This window comes from Cheilinus undulatus, linkage group 22 (genome assembly GCF_018320785.1).
Source record: "Cheilinus undulatus linkage group 22, ASM1832078v1, whole genome shotgun sequence".
Lineage (NCBI taxonomy): Eukaryota > Metazoa > Chordata > Actinopteri > Labriformes > Labridae > Cheilinus > Cheilinus undulatus.
In genome coordinates, this window is record NC_054886.1 from 19,399,225 (window position 1) to 19,415,233 (window position 16,009).

Below are 16,009 nucleotides of genomic sequence, written 5' to 3' on the forward strand. Positions count from 1 at the left end.
TGCTTAAACGCTTTCACGTAAGCAGTAATGACAAATATTTTGAGTATTTTCAATTTTTTCAATTTTAGAGTGTGTTTAGAGTATATGTTTAAATACAGTCGCCTCATTTTAAGGAAATACTATTTTGAGTTTTTGATTTAGACCTTGGGAAGAACATAGTTTTGGTTTTTCTGGATTTATTTTGGCCTTTTATGCCTTTATTTGACACATGAAGACAGTGGACAGAATTGGAAACAGGGACGAGAGAGCTAGGGAGAGACATGTGGGAAAGTGCACAGGCCAGATTTGAACCCTGGCCGATCGTGTACATGGGGTGCACCTTATAAACCACTAGGCCACCTGCGCACCATACTTTTGGTTTTGTTGTCAGAGTCTTAATTCACAGAGATTTCTCTGTACATCAAATGCTGTTTGCAGTTCATTTGTAGGAAGGTGACAATGAGTGCATGACAATATCATCAGTATAAAAATTTTACTTGTATCTGTAGCATTTCTACATAAATTATTGATATAAATGATAATTAGATTCAGACCCAATATGGACCCTTGAGGGACACCATTTTAAACATTACACAAGTAGAAGACCAACAATAAACTTACTTAAATTAGATTGCCTATCGTCTACTTTTGGTATCCCACAAGTGTCCATACTGGGTCCGATTCTATTCTATTTATTATTTATGTTTCCCCAAAACTCATGGACTGAGCCTCAAACTCTAAGAGTGAGCAGTGTTAAATATAATCATAGTCATTAAAAAAGAAACATTTTCCCCATCATTCATGGATGAACTATTTATCTCTTTTACTCAACTCAAAGCAGCAACACAACAATAACACTCTTTTACTTCTATATTTCTGCGGGAGTGTGGTACCTTCGGGAAAATATACTGACAGAATGAAGAATAGTTCTCAGAAAACATCCCTTTGAAATGCATAAACATTGTTCTGTACAAAACACTGTAAGTCTTTTGATACTGTTTTTTCAAGCTGTGTATTGTTGTAGCATGAAACTCTTATTAGGAAGAGTTTTTGGGGTTATTTCTGGAGTTTTCAGCCTTTGTTATGTGAAAGAGCAGTGTTTTAGGAAATGGTAGAGAGACTTAGGACTGACAAAGCACCAAGGGGAGTTAAAACCAGTTTGACTGTGACCTCTGTAAATGACCTAACAGCAAGAACAACTAGTGCCCTAAGAGCTTGTTTTAACTGCTTTAAACACATTAGTTTCATTCAGTAGTTCCCAACCTCCTGGTCATTTCAGCTCAAAGGGATCACAAGGTGACTGAGAGATTATGAGATGATTATTGCATTAGGACTTTTTATGTGATCATTATTTTTCTGTCTCTCTCATCTTTTATTCTCTTTGAAATATTTGATGTTTAACCTCTGATTATTTAAGCCAAACCATTCAAGTAAGACAGTCAATCATTATGTGATCAACTCAAATAAAGCTACACTGTAGCTATGCAAGACAGGTAGGGAGCGGGTCAAATTAGCACTATATAGTGTCCTATCATTTATGAACCTCAATAAATTATAAAATCATTAAAAAGTATAATAAATAGAATCAGACCCAATATGGGCTCTTGTGGGACAACATGTTGGATTAAGACCATTTTTTCTGGAAATTTTATTTGAAAAAGTGAATTTCAAATATATTCAAGATTCATCATACACAAAGCTCCAGACAATCTGCACTGTCTGAGCTGGTCTGATGTTACGATTAAATCTCAGAGTGAACATTATAACAACCTCTTTGAGTGCCTCCATGTTTATAGTTTACATCTCACACATCAGGTGGCTGTATACAGCCTGAGATCTCTCATATGCCCTCTACAGGGATTGTGTATTGACAAGTATGTTTAAAGCTGCACCACATACACGAGTGCAAGGTGAAGCAGCATGTTTAACAGGGCCACTTTTGGCCAAACTGAGATCCTAAGCATTCTCTTGAGTGAGGCCCTCTACAAAGCCCCCAACCACCATGCACTAGTCATTAGACGTGCTCCCTTTACATTACTTCTACAAAATCAGAGTGTAAATACAAGTCAGTTTGATATGAAATACAAAGCCTATGCAATTTAAGTATAATATTGTACTAATACAGACTCCTGTAGTAACTTAAACCAGAAACAAATGCATAAAAATATCCTTATGAATTAATGAATCAATTTCATGTTTTTATTCACCAAATTTGCCAGATTTAAAAAATGTTACATATCAGATCACGTGCTGCATACACACCAGTTCTCCTGTCTCTGTGTCTGTTTTAATGGTTTACTTCATCTACAGCATATTTTATTTAATCACCTTAAAACAAAAGTTTTCATTATTCATTCTCAGCTGCAATCTGATTTTAAAGCAGGTGATCTGCATGAGGAAGTCTGGTGTAATAACGTCACATATACAATAAGAGTCAGCCGAGTTACTTTACAGAGTTTAGGATAGATTTACATACTCAACAATGGCAGAAGTTGATGTTAAGCATAAGAGGTCTCTTAAAAATGAGTGGATTTACAGGAGAAACATGTGAGGGTCTTTGTGCAGTGAGTGTGAGCAAGCGGGTGATCCCAAAAGATATAGAATAAGAAATAGAATATGAGAGTTATAGTAGAAAGATGTGACTCATTTCATTCAGTATTTTGAGGATGGTTCCCTAATAAGGGTTGTTAATTTTTTTCTACAACCCAAATTCCAAAAAAGTTGGAGCACTGTGTAAAACATTAAAAAAAAAAAAAAACAATGCAGTAACTTGAAAATCTCATACAGCTATATTTTATGCACAAGAGAACAAAAACAACATAGAAGTATGTTGAAATTTCATGAAAACGTGAACTAATTTTGAATTTGGTGGCAGCAACCAATTTCAAAAAAGTTGGGACAGGGCCATGTTTACCGTTTTGCTGCATCCCCTCATTTAACAACAGTCTGTTAATGTCTGGGAAGTGAGGAGACCAGTTGCTGGAGTTTAGGGAGAGCAATGTTGTCCCATTGTTGTCACTTATAGGATTATTGCTGCTCAACAGAGATACACTAATAAGGTGAGTGTATTTTCTGGCAGTTCCATTTCCTGGTTGACATGAGCCTCAGAAATCGAGGGAAACTCTTGTCATTCCGTGATTTCATTTTTGACAAAAACTTGAAAAAAACTGACAAATTAGCGGTTGCCTCGTTTTTTAAGTTTTTGACAAAAAATAGAAAAATTAGCTGTTTTCTCTTCTCTTTTTGTGTTTGACAAAAAAACAGGGAAAATTTGAAAGAATAACTGTTTTCTCAATTTTTCATTTTGTTCAAAAAAACAGAAAAAGTTTTACAGTATAATGATAGATGTATTTGCTCTATATATTGTATTAAGATTTAATGCCAGCAGTGAAAGTAGTGGTGATTTAATGGACTATATTAATATTAGAAGGAAAATAAATTAATATGAATAAATTAACCTATGTTGCTTGAGGTATTTGTGAAGAAATGGCTAGTTTTTTCCTTTTTGCCCATTTTCTGTCAAAAACAAGAAAACAGAAATGGAATTGCAAGAGTTTCTCTTCATTTCTGAGGCTCGTATCGACCAGGAAATGGAACTTCCAGAAAATACACTGACGTGAAAACAAGGTGGAAGGTCCCGTACCTCTTCTGCAGGACAAGGCGTCCAAAGAAGAATTTCAAAATTCGATTAGTCTGACCACAGAACAGTTTTCCATTTTGGCTCAGTCCATTTGAAATTAGCTTTGGTTCGTCTGACCGCAGAATAGTTTTCCGTGTTGCCTCAGTACATTTGAAATTAGTTTTTTCCCTGAGAAGACAGCAGTGTTTCCAGATCATGTTCACACATGGCTTCTTTGCATGATACAGCTTTAACTTGCATTTGTGGAAGGCACAGCCAACTATGCTGACAGAGAATAAATTCTGGAAGTGTTCCTTAGACCATGCAGTGATTTCCAGTACAGAATCATATCTTATTTTTTATAACTCTGGGTTAAATTTTTAAGCCACCAGACTTTGAGAGATTTTAGCACTAATGATACCACATTAGCGTCTGTTTGCTGTTTTAAGGTCACTGGGTAAATCTGCTTCCCTCTGAGTTGTAACTCCTGGTTTTTGAAGTGGAAACGTGCTTATTTAGAAAAAAAACAGTGACTTTTTCCTCTCCACTGAAAGACTCCAAGTTCACAGTTTCATGAGTGAAGTTTTGTTGTGTTTAATGGCTAATTAGCTGCCGCTGTTCCCCTTTCAGAATAACATAACACTAACCAAGTTGTCATGAAGAAATTTCTTACAATTACTGCAACCAAAAAGCTTTGCTCATTCTTCCCATGCCCTCTCTGCCACCCTAGTGTGAAGCCTGCAGTTAACTATTCAGAGCCTGTTAGCCTTTAAATGCTTGAGAGAGAAACTGCCATACTGATCTCAGTCTTAAGTCTTGCCCCGTGGGGTTATCTCTGTGCGTTTGTAAACAAAAACATTCAGTCATACTTCCAACCGCAAAAAATGGCCTGTGGTTATCGTTCAGGCAACCAGAATAATCAGGATTTGGCTGCTTGTGTCATCGAAATTAATCAAAGACTTTTTTTTTTTCCCAGACCAACTTCTCCGCCTGCACATAAACAAACAGAAAACACATTGGAGGCCAGATTGGAGAAGGAATTTTAATGAATGCATGGGTAGCTCATCAAAAAGGTAAGCAAGCTGAAGCATCTGTTTAAGGAGAGGAGAGCAGGTGCTTTTCAAACCATCCATTAAGCACACAGTTTATCCTGTTTGGAGTCACTGGGGTTATGCTTATTTACATTACACACATTTCTTTACACCATTTTATTGACATTCACTTGAAATTTATCATTTGGATAGTCATCATCAGGCCTGTAGTCAGCTAAATAGAAGGGGGAATATTGGGAGTGCAGTGCAAATAATGGGCAGATGGTTTTATTGTTCCTGTTGATGGGAGCTAGTTGTTGAAAAAAAATTGTGGGTCCTGAATGGTCCTGCATAGCTTGTGATTACAATGATGGAATTGTTAAATGGCATTTAAGTGCACAGCCTAGCCTAGCGGTTTCCCATGTTTCCCACAGTCCCACCCTGGTTCCTCTACATCTTATTTTCTTCCTCATTGCTGTTTGGTTTGAGACAATAGCACCACAAATATGCAATTGCTTGATGTTATCCAGACAGTTTGGTTCATTTGACCAAACCCAATGTGAAAGCAAACCAAATCACGTGAAAGAGCAACAGTGTTGAAATTTCAACCCCAAATCCAACAGAGTCCCCTAGACAACCAGGTGTGAAAACAGCCTTAGCTCCATAGGCTGTTGCTTAAACCTACACAGCTATGCTAGCTACATAGTTTATGTTGCTACACAAGCCAGTGTAGCTAAGTGAGCTGTGCTAACGTAAGCTGTAGCAAACAAAGCTCAAGCCTATGGCTACTTAAATTAAGTTAATAACATTAGCTTCATTAGTTTAGATAGCGGCGATTTTTGTACACTTTAGCTTTACCTATTTAGCTTCATAGCTCCTCTAACTACATAGCTTACGTAGCTAATGGAGCTACGTAAGCTATGTAGATAACATTGGCTTCGTAGCTTTGTTGGTATAGATATCCGTGAGCATTGTGAGCATTATCTTTAGCTACGTTAGTTGCATAGCTTCTTTATCTACATAGCTTACACAGCCAATAGAGCTATGTAAGCTATGTAGATAACATTAGCTTCATGCTTTGTTTGTACAGGTATTCATGACCTTTGTAAGTATTACTTCTTAGCTATGTTTGGCTCATAGTTCCCTTATCTATGGAGTCTATGCAGCCAACAGAGCTACATAAGCTACTTTGATAATGTTAGCTTTGTAGCTTCATTTGAAGATATCCTTCGTGAGCTTTAGCATTTGCTACATAAGGTACATAGCTCTTTTATCTATGTAGCTTACACAGCTAACAGGGCTACGTAAGCTATGTAAATAACATTAGTTTTGTAGCTTTGTCAGTTTAGATATTCCTGAGCATTGTGAGCTTTCCCTTAAGCTACGGTAGCTGCATTAGCTACATTAGAATGTTGTCATTGTAGACTAGCTTCTTTCCTGTAAGGAGACGGTTTTGCCTTATTAAACATTTTGCAAATAGGTTTCCCTGGTCAGGTTTTAAAATCTTAACTTTTGGTATCCTAACCATTAGTTTTAGCCTAACCAAAAGTTTAATCTGATTTCATATTGAAAATTGGAGCGTGATTTCTGTTCTGACAGAAAAGGTGTCTCACGTTAACAGTCTGCAAATCTAATGTTTGGACAAATTTCTCATTATAAATAAGAAAGTAACTTAATTTGATGCACAAGAAACAGATTTCTTTTGTCACAACAATCACAGAAAGTTTGGATATATAACAGGTGCGACTCTGGCATGTCTGGGATGAGACAAAACACATGCTTAATATTATCTGATAAAGGGAGCTCTCCTTTAAAGGTGACATGTTTACCCTTTTAAGACAAGTTTATATTGTTCTCAGAGGTCCCCAAAACATGTCTGTTAATTTTGTTGCTGAAAAAAAAACTCTAAGGTATTTTGATGCAGGTGATACCTCCTGGAGGGGCTTTCCAACATTTCCACACAGAGAGGAGTTCACTAGTCATAATTATACCGTCACCACATGAGGAAAAAGTTGAACAGTGTCTTCTCTGACTCTGTCGAAGCTTTGAAATGCTTGAAGAAAGAGCTGATGATGTCAAGTCATGAGTTTACCTTTGCCTGAAGGCACAATTGCACAAAGCTTGTCTTTAAAATTTGACTTTTACCGGGCTTCAGTCATGTCACCATTGATTTATGATGATCGCAAATTTCCAGCTTGTAAAAATACATGAAGATTAAACAACAGAACAGACTATCACACCTGTGCTGAGGTTTGATCCAGATGCAACATGGTGACACAACTCTGTCACCATGTACAATCATTCCAAAAATGTTGGTACGTCTTTTAAAATGTCAGTAAAAACAGAATACAGCGATCTGCAATTCAGATTCTGCCTACATTAAATTGTACAAAGACAAGATATTTAATGTTGGAACTCATAAACTTCATTTTTCCCTTTTTTTGCTTGTTTCTTTTTTTTCAACTGCCTGCAGGCCGATGTAGTACCAGCACCCTTTTACCGTGAAGCTATGCTGCTGGTTCATAATGTGGCCTGGCATTGTCTTACTGAAATATATGATAAAGACATCATATGTTGCTCCAGTCATTGTACCAGGCCTGCTGCAGAGTTGCCTGGGCCCTGGACAAACTCAAGAGAACGAGGCCTTCACAGGTGTGATTTAATGATAGGATTTAGCATGTGTGTTGGATCAGGAGCATTGGAGCTAGCATTCTGACACTTACCTCATTTTGGATTCTTTTGGTTCTTATATTGAAGTCATTTATTTGTGCCACTTCTAACCCCTTTTAACTATCTTTCTGCCCATTTTTGTCACTATTATTTGCCACATTTTATCAATTTTGCACAAGTTTTGCCCATTTTTGACACTTTTTAATGCCATTTAACCACTTTCAAACCCTTTCAAACCCGTTTTTTGCCCATTTTTCCATTTTCCAGCTAGATTTGCCTCTGTTGACCAATTTTAACCCCATTAACTCCTTTTCAACCCTTTTTATCAATTTTTTCAAAGTCTGACCACAGTATCCCATTTGTTAGTCCCATTTTTGCCACTTCCACCCAATTTTTGCCATTTTAAAATCCCCTTTAACCATTTTTAATCCCATTCCGACCACCCTCTTTACCTCTTTTTCCATTTAAGACCAATTTTGCGACTTTTCAATCCCATTTTACCACTTTTAAAACCTTTCTACCATTTTTTCTGCCCAATTTGGCACTTTATACCCATGTTTCCTCCTTTTGTTACCATTTTACTACATTTAAACCCTTTCCAGCTCTTTGTTATGCCCATTTTGCCACTTTCATCCAATTTTTGCCATTCTTGACCCATCTTTTGCGTCTTTTTAACCCAATTTCACCATTTAAACCCTTCTCCTTCATTCTTTTTGCCAATTTTAACCACATTTTACTTTATGTTATCCTCATTTTTGCCACTTTGACCCATTTCTGCTATTTTTAAACCCCCCCCATTTGTGTGGCCTTGCATGGTACTTTTACCTGTCACCACGTTATCCACTCACCTCTTATCCACTCTTATTTGGGGTGTTTTTGCTACTTCAATGTGCAAAGCCCATTTCAAAAGTAAATGCTGGCTGTCTCTGAATGTGTGTCACCTTTCATGATAGTAGAGTGTTTATCCATGATAAATCCAGTTGACTTGTAGAAAACTGGGAGGTCTCTGACATGTCCCACTTTAGCCTCAAATCTCTAAATCCAACATCTGTTATCCATCGGATGTGTGTAGTTCTATTCTTTAATGGCAGAACTGACTCAAACATCTTGCTGGTATATTCAGTGCTTAACAAATTTATTAGACCACCACTCAAAGTAAGGTTTATGCCACAGCTGCCCTAAATTAACAGCATTGGTAATTACTAAAATCATTTTTGATGTTTCTGCAATGGTTAATACACCAATATGTAGAAGCTCTTTAACCCAAATGATAATTTTAATGCTAAAATATAATTATCATTGTTATCCATGAATTTTCAAACGTACTGCTTTACAAAAAACTGAAAAATAGTAAAGCACATTAATATTTCTTGATTAATATGTCAAATTATAGTTATTTACTTGCATTCCTGACAGTCAAATTAGTTTAAGTGGTTGAATGTTATGCTTGATTCATTTCTGACTTCTCAGGGAAGCCCAGTGAGCCGGCTCAAATTTGGGTATAAAAAGGTGAATTCAGTTTGAAATTCCTCATTCCTGTTCAAAATTGTAAAATGTGGGGAGCTCACTGAAAATGAAAGAGTCCGCATTAAAGCACTTCATGATGCTGGATGGTCTCTGAGACAAATAGGGAAAGACATAAAGTGTTCTCACACTGTGGTCAAGTATGCTTTGGAGTCAATTGCCAAGACTGGTACTTACAAAATGCGCCAAAAAAGAGGCAGGAAACCAAAGTTAACTGAAGCAGATGTCAGACACCTCAAGATTTGAAGTACTAGAGACAGAAGGAAGACCACTGCTGATCTTCAGGCAGAGATGAATGCTTCTAGATCAGAGTCTGAGAAAGTCTCCAGAATGACCAGAAGAAGTGCCTGTTGCCTTATTATCATTCTTTTAACTTTTTCTTGCAACCATTCTACTTGAATGTGGGTTTGATACCAAATTGATACCAAATTCTTGTCAGTGTGTCCACCTTTACAAATAACACACACATCTCACTGTAAACAGAAGAAAGCAACAAAGACTTTTTCCTATAAGGCAAACATGCATGCCACAATTTTCCTTTGCTTAAGGGCAGACATAAAGCAAAGAAAGACAATGGTGTGTTTCCTGTGCGGACTTGTGCAGTTTTAAGTACCAAACAACAAACTAAAAAGATGAAATTCAAGACTGTAAGGCAATAAAACTGTCTGAAAACATTGCAACCTCTTGTGTTTGTATCATGTGGTTTAAAACATGAAACTGATACAAAGACTTTCTTCTTGAAGGCTTCTTTTTTGGCAGATTTTTTCTTTTTCCAAATGCACCTTAGGTTTCTCACGTGCTTTTGGCGGCACACGCACCCTTGAGGTTTGGGGAAAGAAGGTTGAGGAGTGGGGGAGAGAGGGGGAGGCCTTCCTGAGAAGTCAAATGACCCAAAATAGGATCTCTTTAGCACACAATGAACCCCTGAGGCATTTTGAGATTAGATCATGGCATTTTATAGCATAAGGGATTTCTTTAATGTACTGGAACAATCAGCATATTCAAAACAAGCAATACAATAAAAAGTTATGTCATATTTGTATTCATGAGTTTTCCTGCAGCAGAAAGACAGTTATTGCTGTAATGTGGCAATGCCTTGATTTTTTATAAAGCATTGATTTTCATCCAGTGCCCATGAAGTAGTGCTGACTTGTTTTTGTCTACAGCCTTTCTAAGCCTCTCAAAATGTGTGTTTAAAGGAATTTCATTTTTACGCACAGTTTCTCCGATTTATTTAGGAGTTTTTAGGGAGAATAGTGGAGTACATGAGGGACACACAACCTCCTCTCCCTCCATCCTCAGTAGGAAATATGATGTTATGTGAAGGCATCACGCGGGAGTCAGAAAATCCGGGTAGCCTGGTCATGCGCTAATCCGGTATTTAAGATCGACGCTTCACTGGTTCAGAGGAAATAGACGCAGGGGTCTGGATACACTGCAGGGGAAGTTTAAGACAGAGTTATCCTTGATGTGCTGAAGTGATCTCTTGGATAAGGGGTTAGTAAAGGTGCGTAAACAGCCGGTGTAACTGACTCTCCATCAGCCGCGGCCGTGCGTAAAAGTTTGGATAATGTTCCGGTGCTGCTTGTTGGTGCTTGTGGGAGCGACTGTGGTGAGCGCCCAGTTCCCCCGACAATGTGTGACACCCGAAGCGCTCAGGAGCGGAACCTGCTGCCCGTCACCCAACGGACTCGGTAACGACCCCTGCGGCGCCAGTGTAGGGCGCGGACAGTGCGTGTTAATCACAGTGGACGCGAGTCCCCACGGCCCCCAGTACCCACACGACGGTCAGGATGATCGGGAGCTATGGCCCATCCGTTTCTTCAACCGGACCTGTCAGTGTAACGGCAACTTCGGTGGCTTTAGCTGCGGCCGCTGCAAAACCGGATGGACCGGGTTCAACTGTGACCAGAGAGTTTCTGTGGGTAAGTGCGCGTGCTGGGGAGAAACCTGGGGGCATATTACATAATAATGGTGTTAAATATATATTAACATGAAAACTATAATTGCCAGAAATGGTATGCCTTACTTGAATGTACTTTTGGTGTGCGCAAAATGGATTGGTTTGTGCGTATTTACGCTCCTTTGAATTGTAGTGTTTACTTAAATTTCCAACCCAAACATGGAAAGCACTTAAACCAGTTTTCAGCCTAAAAACTGTTGGAAAGTTTCCTTTTTACACTAGATTTAATGGACCTAAACTATTTATTACGCATATTTCTGCAGCTCTTTCCACAGTCATTTAATTCTGATCCCCAATTAACGCATGACTTATTCGGTTAATCCGGTTTCCCTCTGCCATAATCCTCACAGTAAGAAGAAACGTGATGCTTCTCAGTCCGGAGGAGAAGCGTGCGTTCGTCGACGCGCTGGATCAAGCCAAGCGCACGGTGCACCCTGAGATCGTGATCGCCGTCCGGCGCTATCCGGAGATCTTCGGGCCCGATGGGAACACGATGTTTGAGAACGTCACCATCTACAATTACTTCGTATGGTCCCACTACTACTCTGTCAGCAAGACGTTCCTGGGCGCGGGACAGCCCAGCTTTGGAGGTGTGGACTTCTCGCACGAGGGGCCTGGTTTCCTCACCTGGCACAGGTATCATCTGCTGCAGCTGGAGCGAGACATGCAGGTGAGAGCATTTTTTTTTTTTGTTTCTCTGACAGCTAGTTTATTTAACTTTTCGCGCTTTTTCACAGCTTTATTGGCGTAGAAATCACAAATAGCCACACAATTTCATACTGTAACAAGCGAGCAGCGCGTAAAATTAGAGATTGGATTGGCTCTGGTTGATTCTGTATGCACGTGCTGTGGGAAGAGGAGTCATTAAGCTACACTAACCTCCAAAGAGATGTATTAACAATGCCTTACAGTGCTCCAGCACATTTTTTATGCGCCTTTTTGCTCCCCTATGGGTGCGTCATTACGCACAGAATCAGAGCACAATGATGGAAAAGCTCGTTTTAAGAGTCAATCCGAGAAAGCAAACCAAATATGCCTCATAAGTTTTTCCTTTCATGATAGTTTGGGACTTTGGTGGGGTTTTAAAAGTGGTGCTTTAGTTAGTGAAGGGAAACAACCAGCTTTAGCTGATTGCTTACGATTTAATGTGTTAATAGCTCATTAGTGAGCAGATTTATTAACACTGATTTGATCAAAAATCACATGGTTTTAGCATTGGATTTGTTGACTTGCTGACTAAAGCGTGATTAATAATTAGACTTTACAGTGGCTTTTTCAAGTTAACTGAAATGTTTTGTATTTTCTTTTTAAATTGGAGTTTTGCAATTGGAAGTCAATAAAAGCATTAAAAATTGAATGATTAATCTAAAATGTAATACCTTTTTGATGCTTTCATTATCGCTCCATCCAGTCCATGCTTCAAAACCCCTCATTCGCCCTGCCCTACTGGAACTTTGCCATTGGTGGAAACACATGTGACATCTGCACAGATGACCTGATGGGAGCCAGGAGCAGCTTCGACATGAATTCTCTGAGTCCAAACAACATCTTCTCACAGTGGAGGGTGGTTTGTGAGAGCGTAGACGACTATGACACGCTGGGAACCATCTGCAACAGTAAGAGTGTTGTTTGTCTAACAGGAGATACTATCATAGCCTTAGTGGGATTTTCTTTGTACTTTTAGAGCGGAGGAGTTTATCCACTCTGGTTCCTTTTCCAGGTACTGAGACTAATCCCATCAGGAGGAACCCAGCAGGAAATGTCGACAGGCCGATGGTGCAGCGTCTCCCAGAGCCCAAAGATGTGGAGGAATGTCTGCAGGTTACAACTTTTGACACGCCACCGTACTACTCCACCTCCTCAGAAAGCTTCAGAAACGCAATTGAAGGTGAGAAAAACACTTATTGTTCCTTGCCTGTTTGAGAGCCATGCAGTCTTTCTCCTAACAGCTTTTTTTTTCCACATTGTTATCTGCAGGTTACAGCACCCCCCAGGGGAAATACGACCCAGTGGTGAGGACTCTCCACAACTTGGCCCACCTGTTCCTGAACGGGACAGGAGGAACGACTCACATCTCGCCCAATGACCCCATCTTTGTCCTTCTGCACACCTTTACCGACGCCATATTTGATGAATGGTTAAGGAGACATGCTCCAGGTGTCTCAGCGAAACATGCTCCTTTTGTTTCCTCCACAAAACTCTGCATTTGTCGTTAGCATGATTAGCTCTTTGGCTAACTCCAACCTGTTTCCTTTGATCTACATGATGGGGCTGTTCCCTGTTAGCATGATCAGCCCTTTGGCTAAATTTCACTGAATCGTCTATTTCATTACCTTTAGCATGTTTTTACACAGCATTAACTTTCAGGCTAGCTCCAAGTATCCCTTGATAGAATTGTCTGTTTTTCCCAGGTAGTATTTTATGCAACTTTATACTTAGTTAGCACTTTGGCTAGCCCCAAGTGTTTCAGAGTGGACATGCTGTTGCTGCATGATTTAAGCTATAGCTTTATAATTAGCATGATTAGCTCAGATGTATCAAGCTGTTGTCCTTTGGTCCTTTTTTTAACACAGCGCTCATTAACATCAGCTTTCAGGCTTATTTCAAGCAAGGCCACCCTTAAAGGTGAATGAAGGGTGGAGTTTTGTTGGGCCCAGCCAAGTGGGGGGCTCATTAAGGTTAAGAAAATCATGGTTCATTGTAAAGTTAATATTTAATCATAACCATATTTTATATTTAATAATAACCACTCTTATCAAAGCAGCACAAAATTTATCTATTCATGCTGTAATAGCCTTTTTCCAAATGAAAACACTTTTCCATAAAAACAGAATTACCTTTTATGATAATACGGATGGACACATTGGCCTCAACCATTTGGAAAGTAATGTTGGATTTCAGCTAAGCATGATCTGCATAAATGTCAGGATGCCAGAAAACAGAGTTGAAGTAACTGTCATAACTTAAAGGCAAAATAATTCATTAATTGTGAAGCCTAGAAAAAAATATGCAGATTTGCAAATGTGTCTTACAGGTGACAAAAATTGGCTGAAAAGTGCTAAAAAGTGGTTGAAGAGTGGCAAAAATGGACTTACAGCAGCAAAAATGTGCTAAGAAAAGCAAACAGGGATAAAAATGGAGACAACTATAAAAATATGGGGTGGGGTAATGGGTTCAAATAGGCAAAAAATGCAACAAAAATAGGCAAAAAAGTGATTAAAATGGGAAAGTGGCATAATAGACTATACAAAGCAAAGTGGGCAGGGGAGATGGTAAAAAAATGTTTAACAAAAAGGGGCAGAAATGGGCAGTTAAAAACAATTAAAAAGTGGGTTAAAATAGGCTACCAAAAAATCGGCGAAATTTTGTCAAAATCGGCATAAAATGTGACTAAAATGGGATAGTGACCAAATGGACTTTGCAGGCAAAAAGGGGTGGGGGGTTCAAAAGTGGCAAAATGAGTTAAAAGAGAAGAAAATTGAAAAACAGCCAAAAAAAAAAACCTGACCCAGCAAGGCAAAAATTGATGGGAAAATGGTGAAAAGTGGTTAAAAAATGGCAAAAATAGGATAAAAGTGGGTGTCACAGTCATGTGAATGCATACAGCCTGATTGTTGACATGATTTGGCTTACTCTTAAACTTTTCTAAGGAAAACTGCATTTTTTTTTCCCTTTTTTCTTACCACTTATTGTATTTCAGCTGTATTGTTAGCATGTTCAAGTATATTTCATTGCAATTTTCTTTAAAAGAATATTGTATATTTTTTTACTCTTTAATATCAGTGGCATGCCAAGCTCTTCCAGCTTTTGTTTACAGAATCATGTTTCCAGATGAATTCCTGCATGTTTACAGCTTTATTGTCAGCATGTTCTGCTCTTTTGCTCACTGTAATTATTCATTGACAGATATGTCGGTGTTTCCCGGAGAAATGGCTCCCATCGGTCACAACAGAGGCTACAACATGGTGCCTTTCTGGCCTCCAGTGACTAATGCTGAGATGTTTCTGACTGCCCCTAATAACCTTGGTTACTCTTATGAAGCTCAGTGGCCAGGTATTTCTTTTCACAACATCGAATCAAACATTTTCATGTGTCTGTTTTCTCCCATAACTGAAGCACTAATAATCTCTTCAAACTTAACCAGGCCAAGCTTACACCCTGACTGAAATCATCACCATGGCCATCGTTGCTGCTCTTGTGGTCGTCGCTGTCATTTTCGCTGCCACCACATGTGCCTTGCGTGCCAGGTCTTACAAGATGGATGGCCACCAGCCTCTGCTCGGGGATCAGTACCAGCGCTACGACGACAAAAACAGCCAATCTGTAGTATAACAGCTGTGTGCCTCTTTTTTTTTTTAAACAAAAACATGAAGCCTGTTTGTTAAAGTCTGAATCTGTGTTCACTGGTGAGCTGGAGTAGAATTGTGAATAGGAAGTGATCCTTATGCTTCATTCATGCCCATATGTCAAAAGCTGATGTAGTCCATTTTAACAAATAGTACAAATGTAAACATTCAAACACTGATTGAAGATGACTTTTTGTAATTGAAGCTGTTACAAGTTTGGTGAGACAAATATGCACTTTTTTTAAATTGGAACTTTCTGACATTGAAAATGTTAATGTGTTCAAATAAAGTGAACATGGACAACCTGAGCGTGGATGTGATAGCAGTGCGGCCTGTGAGGGGATCTGGTGTCACGTTAAATGCTCAAAAGACAATCCATTTTCTATAAAGAGTGTAACTCCTCTCCTTTATTTTAAATTCACAGTTTAGATCAGCTGCACAAGAGAAAAATGTTAAAATAAACTCTATTAAAGACCATGCTAGTGTAACAACCATAATGACCACAAGGGGGTGCAAGAGTTCACTTTATGGAGCAGCAATCTGTCAAATGGGATATGTTTTGGGGTTTGTTTTTTAAGTTATGTGTCATAAATTAATCTTAATGGCATATGTATAAATTCATACTTAAATTAACAGGATTCAGGATCTTTTTTGTTCTTTAAATGTCAAATTCATGTGGAAAATTTTATGAATGCTTTCTTTGTTTTTACATTTTTACTCTTGTCCAACTGTTGTTGATCTGGGTGAAAACGACATTTTTAAAATCATTAAATTTTACACTTAAACATTGGTTTGTGTTGCTTTACAGTCAAGTTGTGTGTTGACTCAAGATTTAGGCCTAAATTTTACTCAAGGCTTCTTAAATCACCGAACTATA

General features: G+C 38.6%; 1 protein-coding gene across 1 annotated transcript; it reads left to right on the forward strand.

Moving 5' to 3' along the window:
- Positions 1–10,393: 10,393 nt before the first annotated feature.
- LOC121504813 (5,6-dihydroxyindole-2-carboxylic acid oxidase-like) lies at positions 10,394–15,118 on the forward strand. The gene is made up of 7 exons (XM_041779878.1): positions 10,394–10,748; positions 11,137–11,456; positions 12,198–12,402; positions 12,507–12,674; positions 12,764–12,943; positions 14,693–14,839; positions 14,931–15,118. The coding sequence occupies exons 1-7, from the start codon at positions 10,394–10,396 to the stop codon at positions 15,116–15,118; spliced, it is 1,563 nt and encodes a 520-aa protein (XP_041635812.1).
- The last annotated feature ends 891 nt before the right edge of the window (positions 15,119–16,009 follow it).

What these genes read in the sequence shown, in the direction of transcription:
- LOC121504813 (XM_041779878.1), top strand. Translation starts at nt 10,394, where the DNA reads ATGTTCCGGTGCTGCTTGTTGGTGCTTGTGGGAGCGACTGTGGTGAGC. An exon ending in AGCTGGAGCGAGACATGCAG is followed by an intron (nt 11,457 to 12,197) that starts GTGAGAGCATTT and finishes CGCTCCATCCAG; the next exon opens with TCCATGCTTCAAAACCCCTC. An exon ending in CTTCAGAAACGCAATTGAAG is followed by an intron (nt 12,675 to 12,763) that starts GTGAGAAAAACA and finishes TGTTATCTGCAG; the next exon opens with GTTACAGCACCCCCCAGGGG.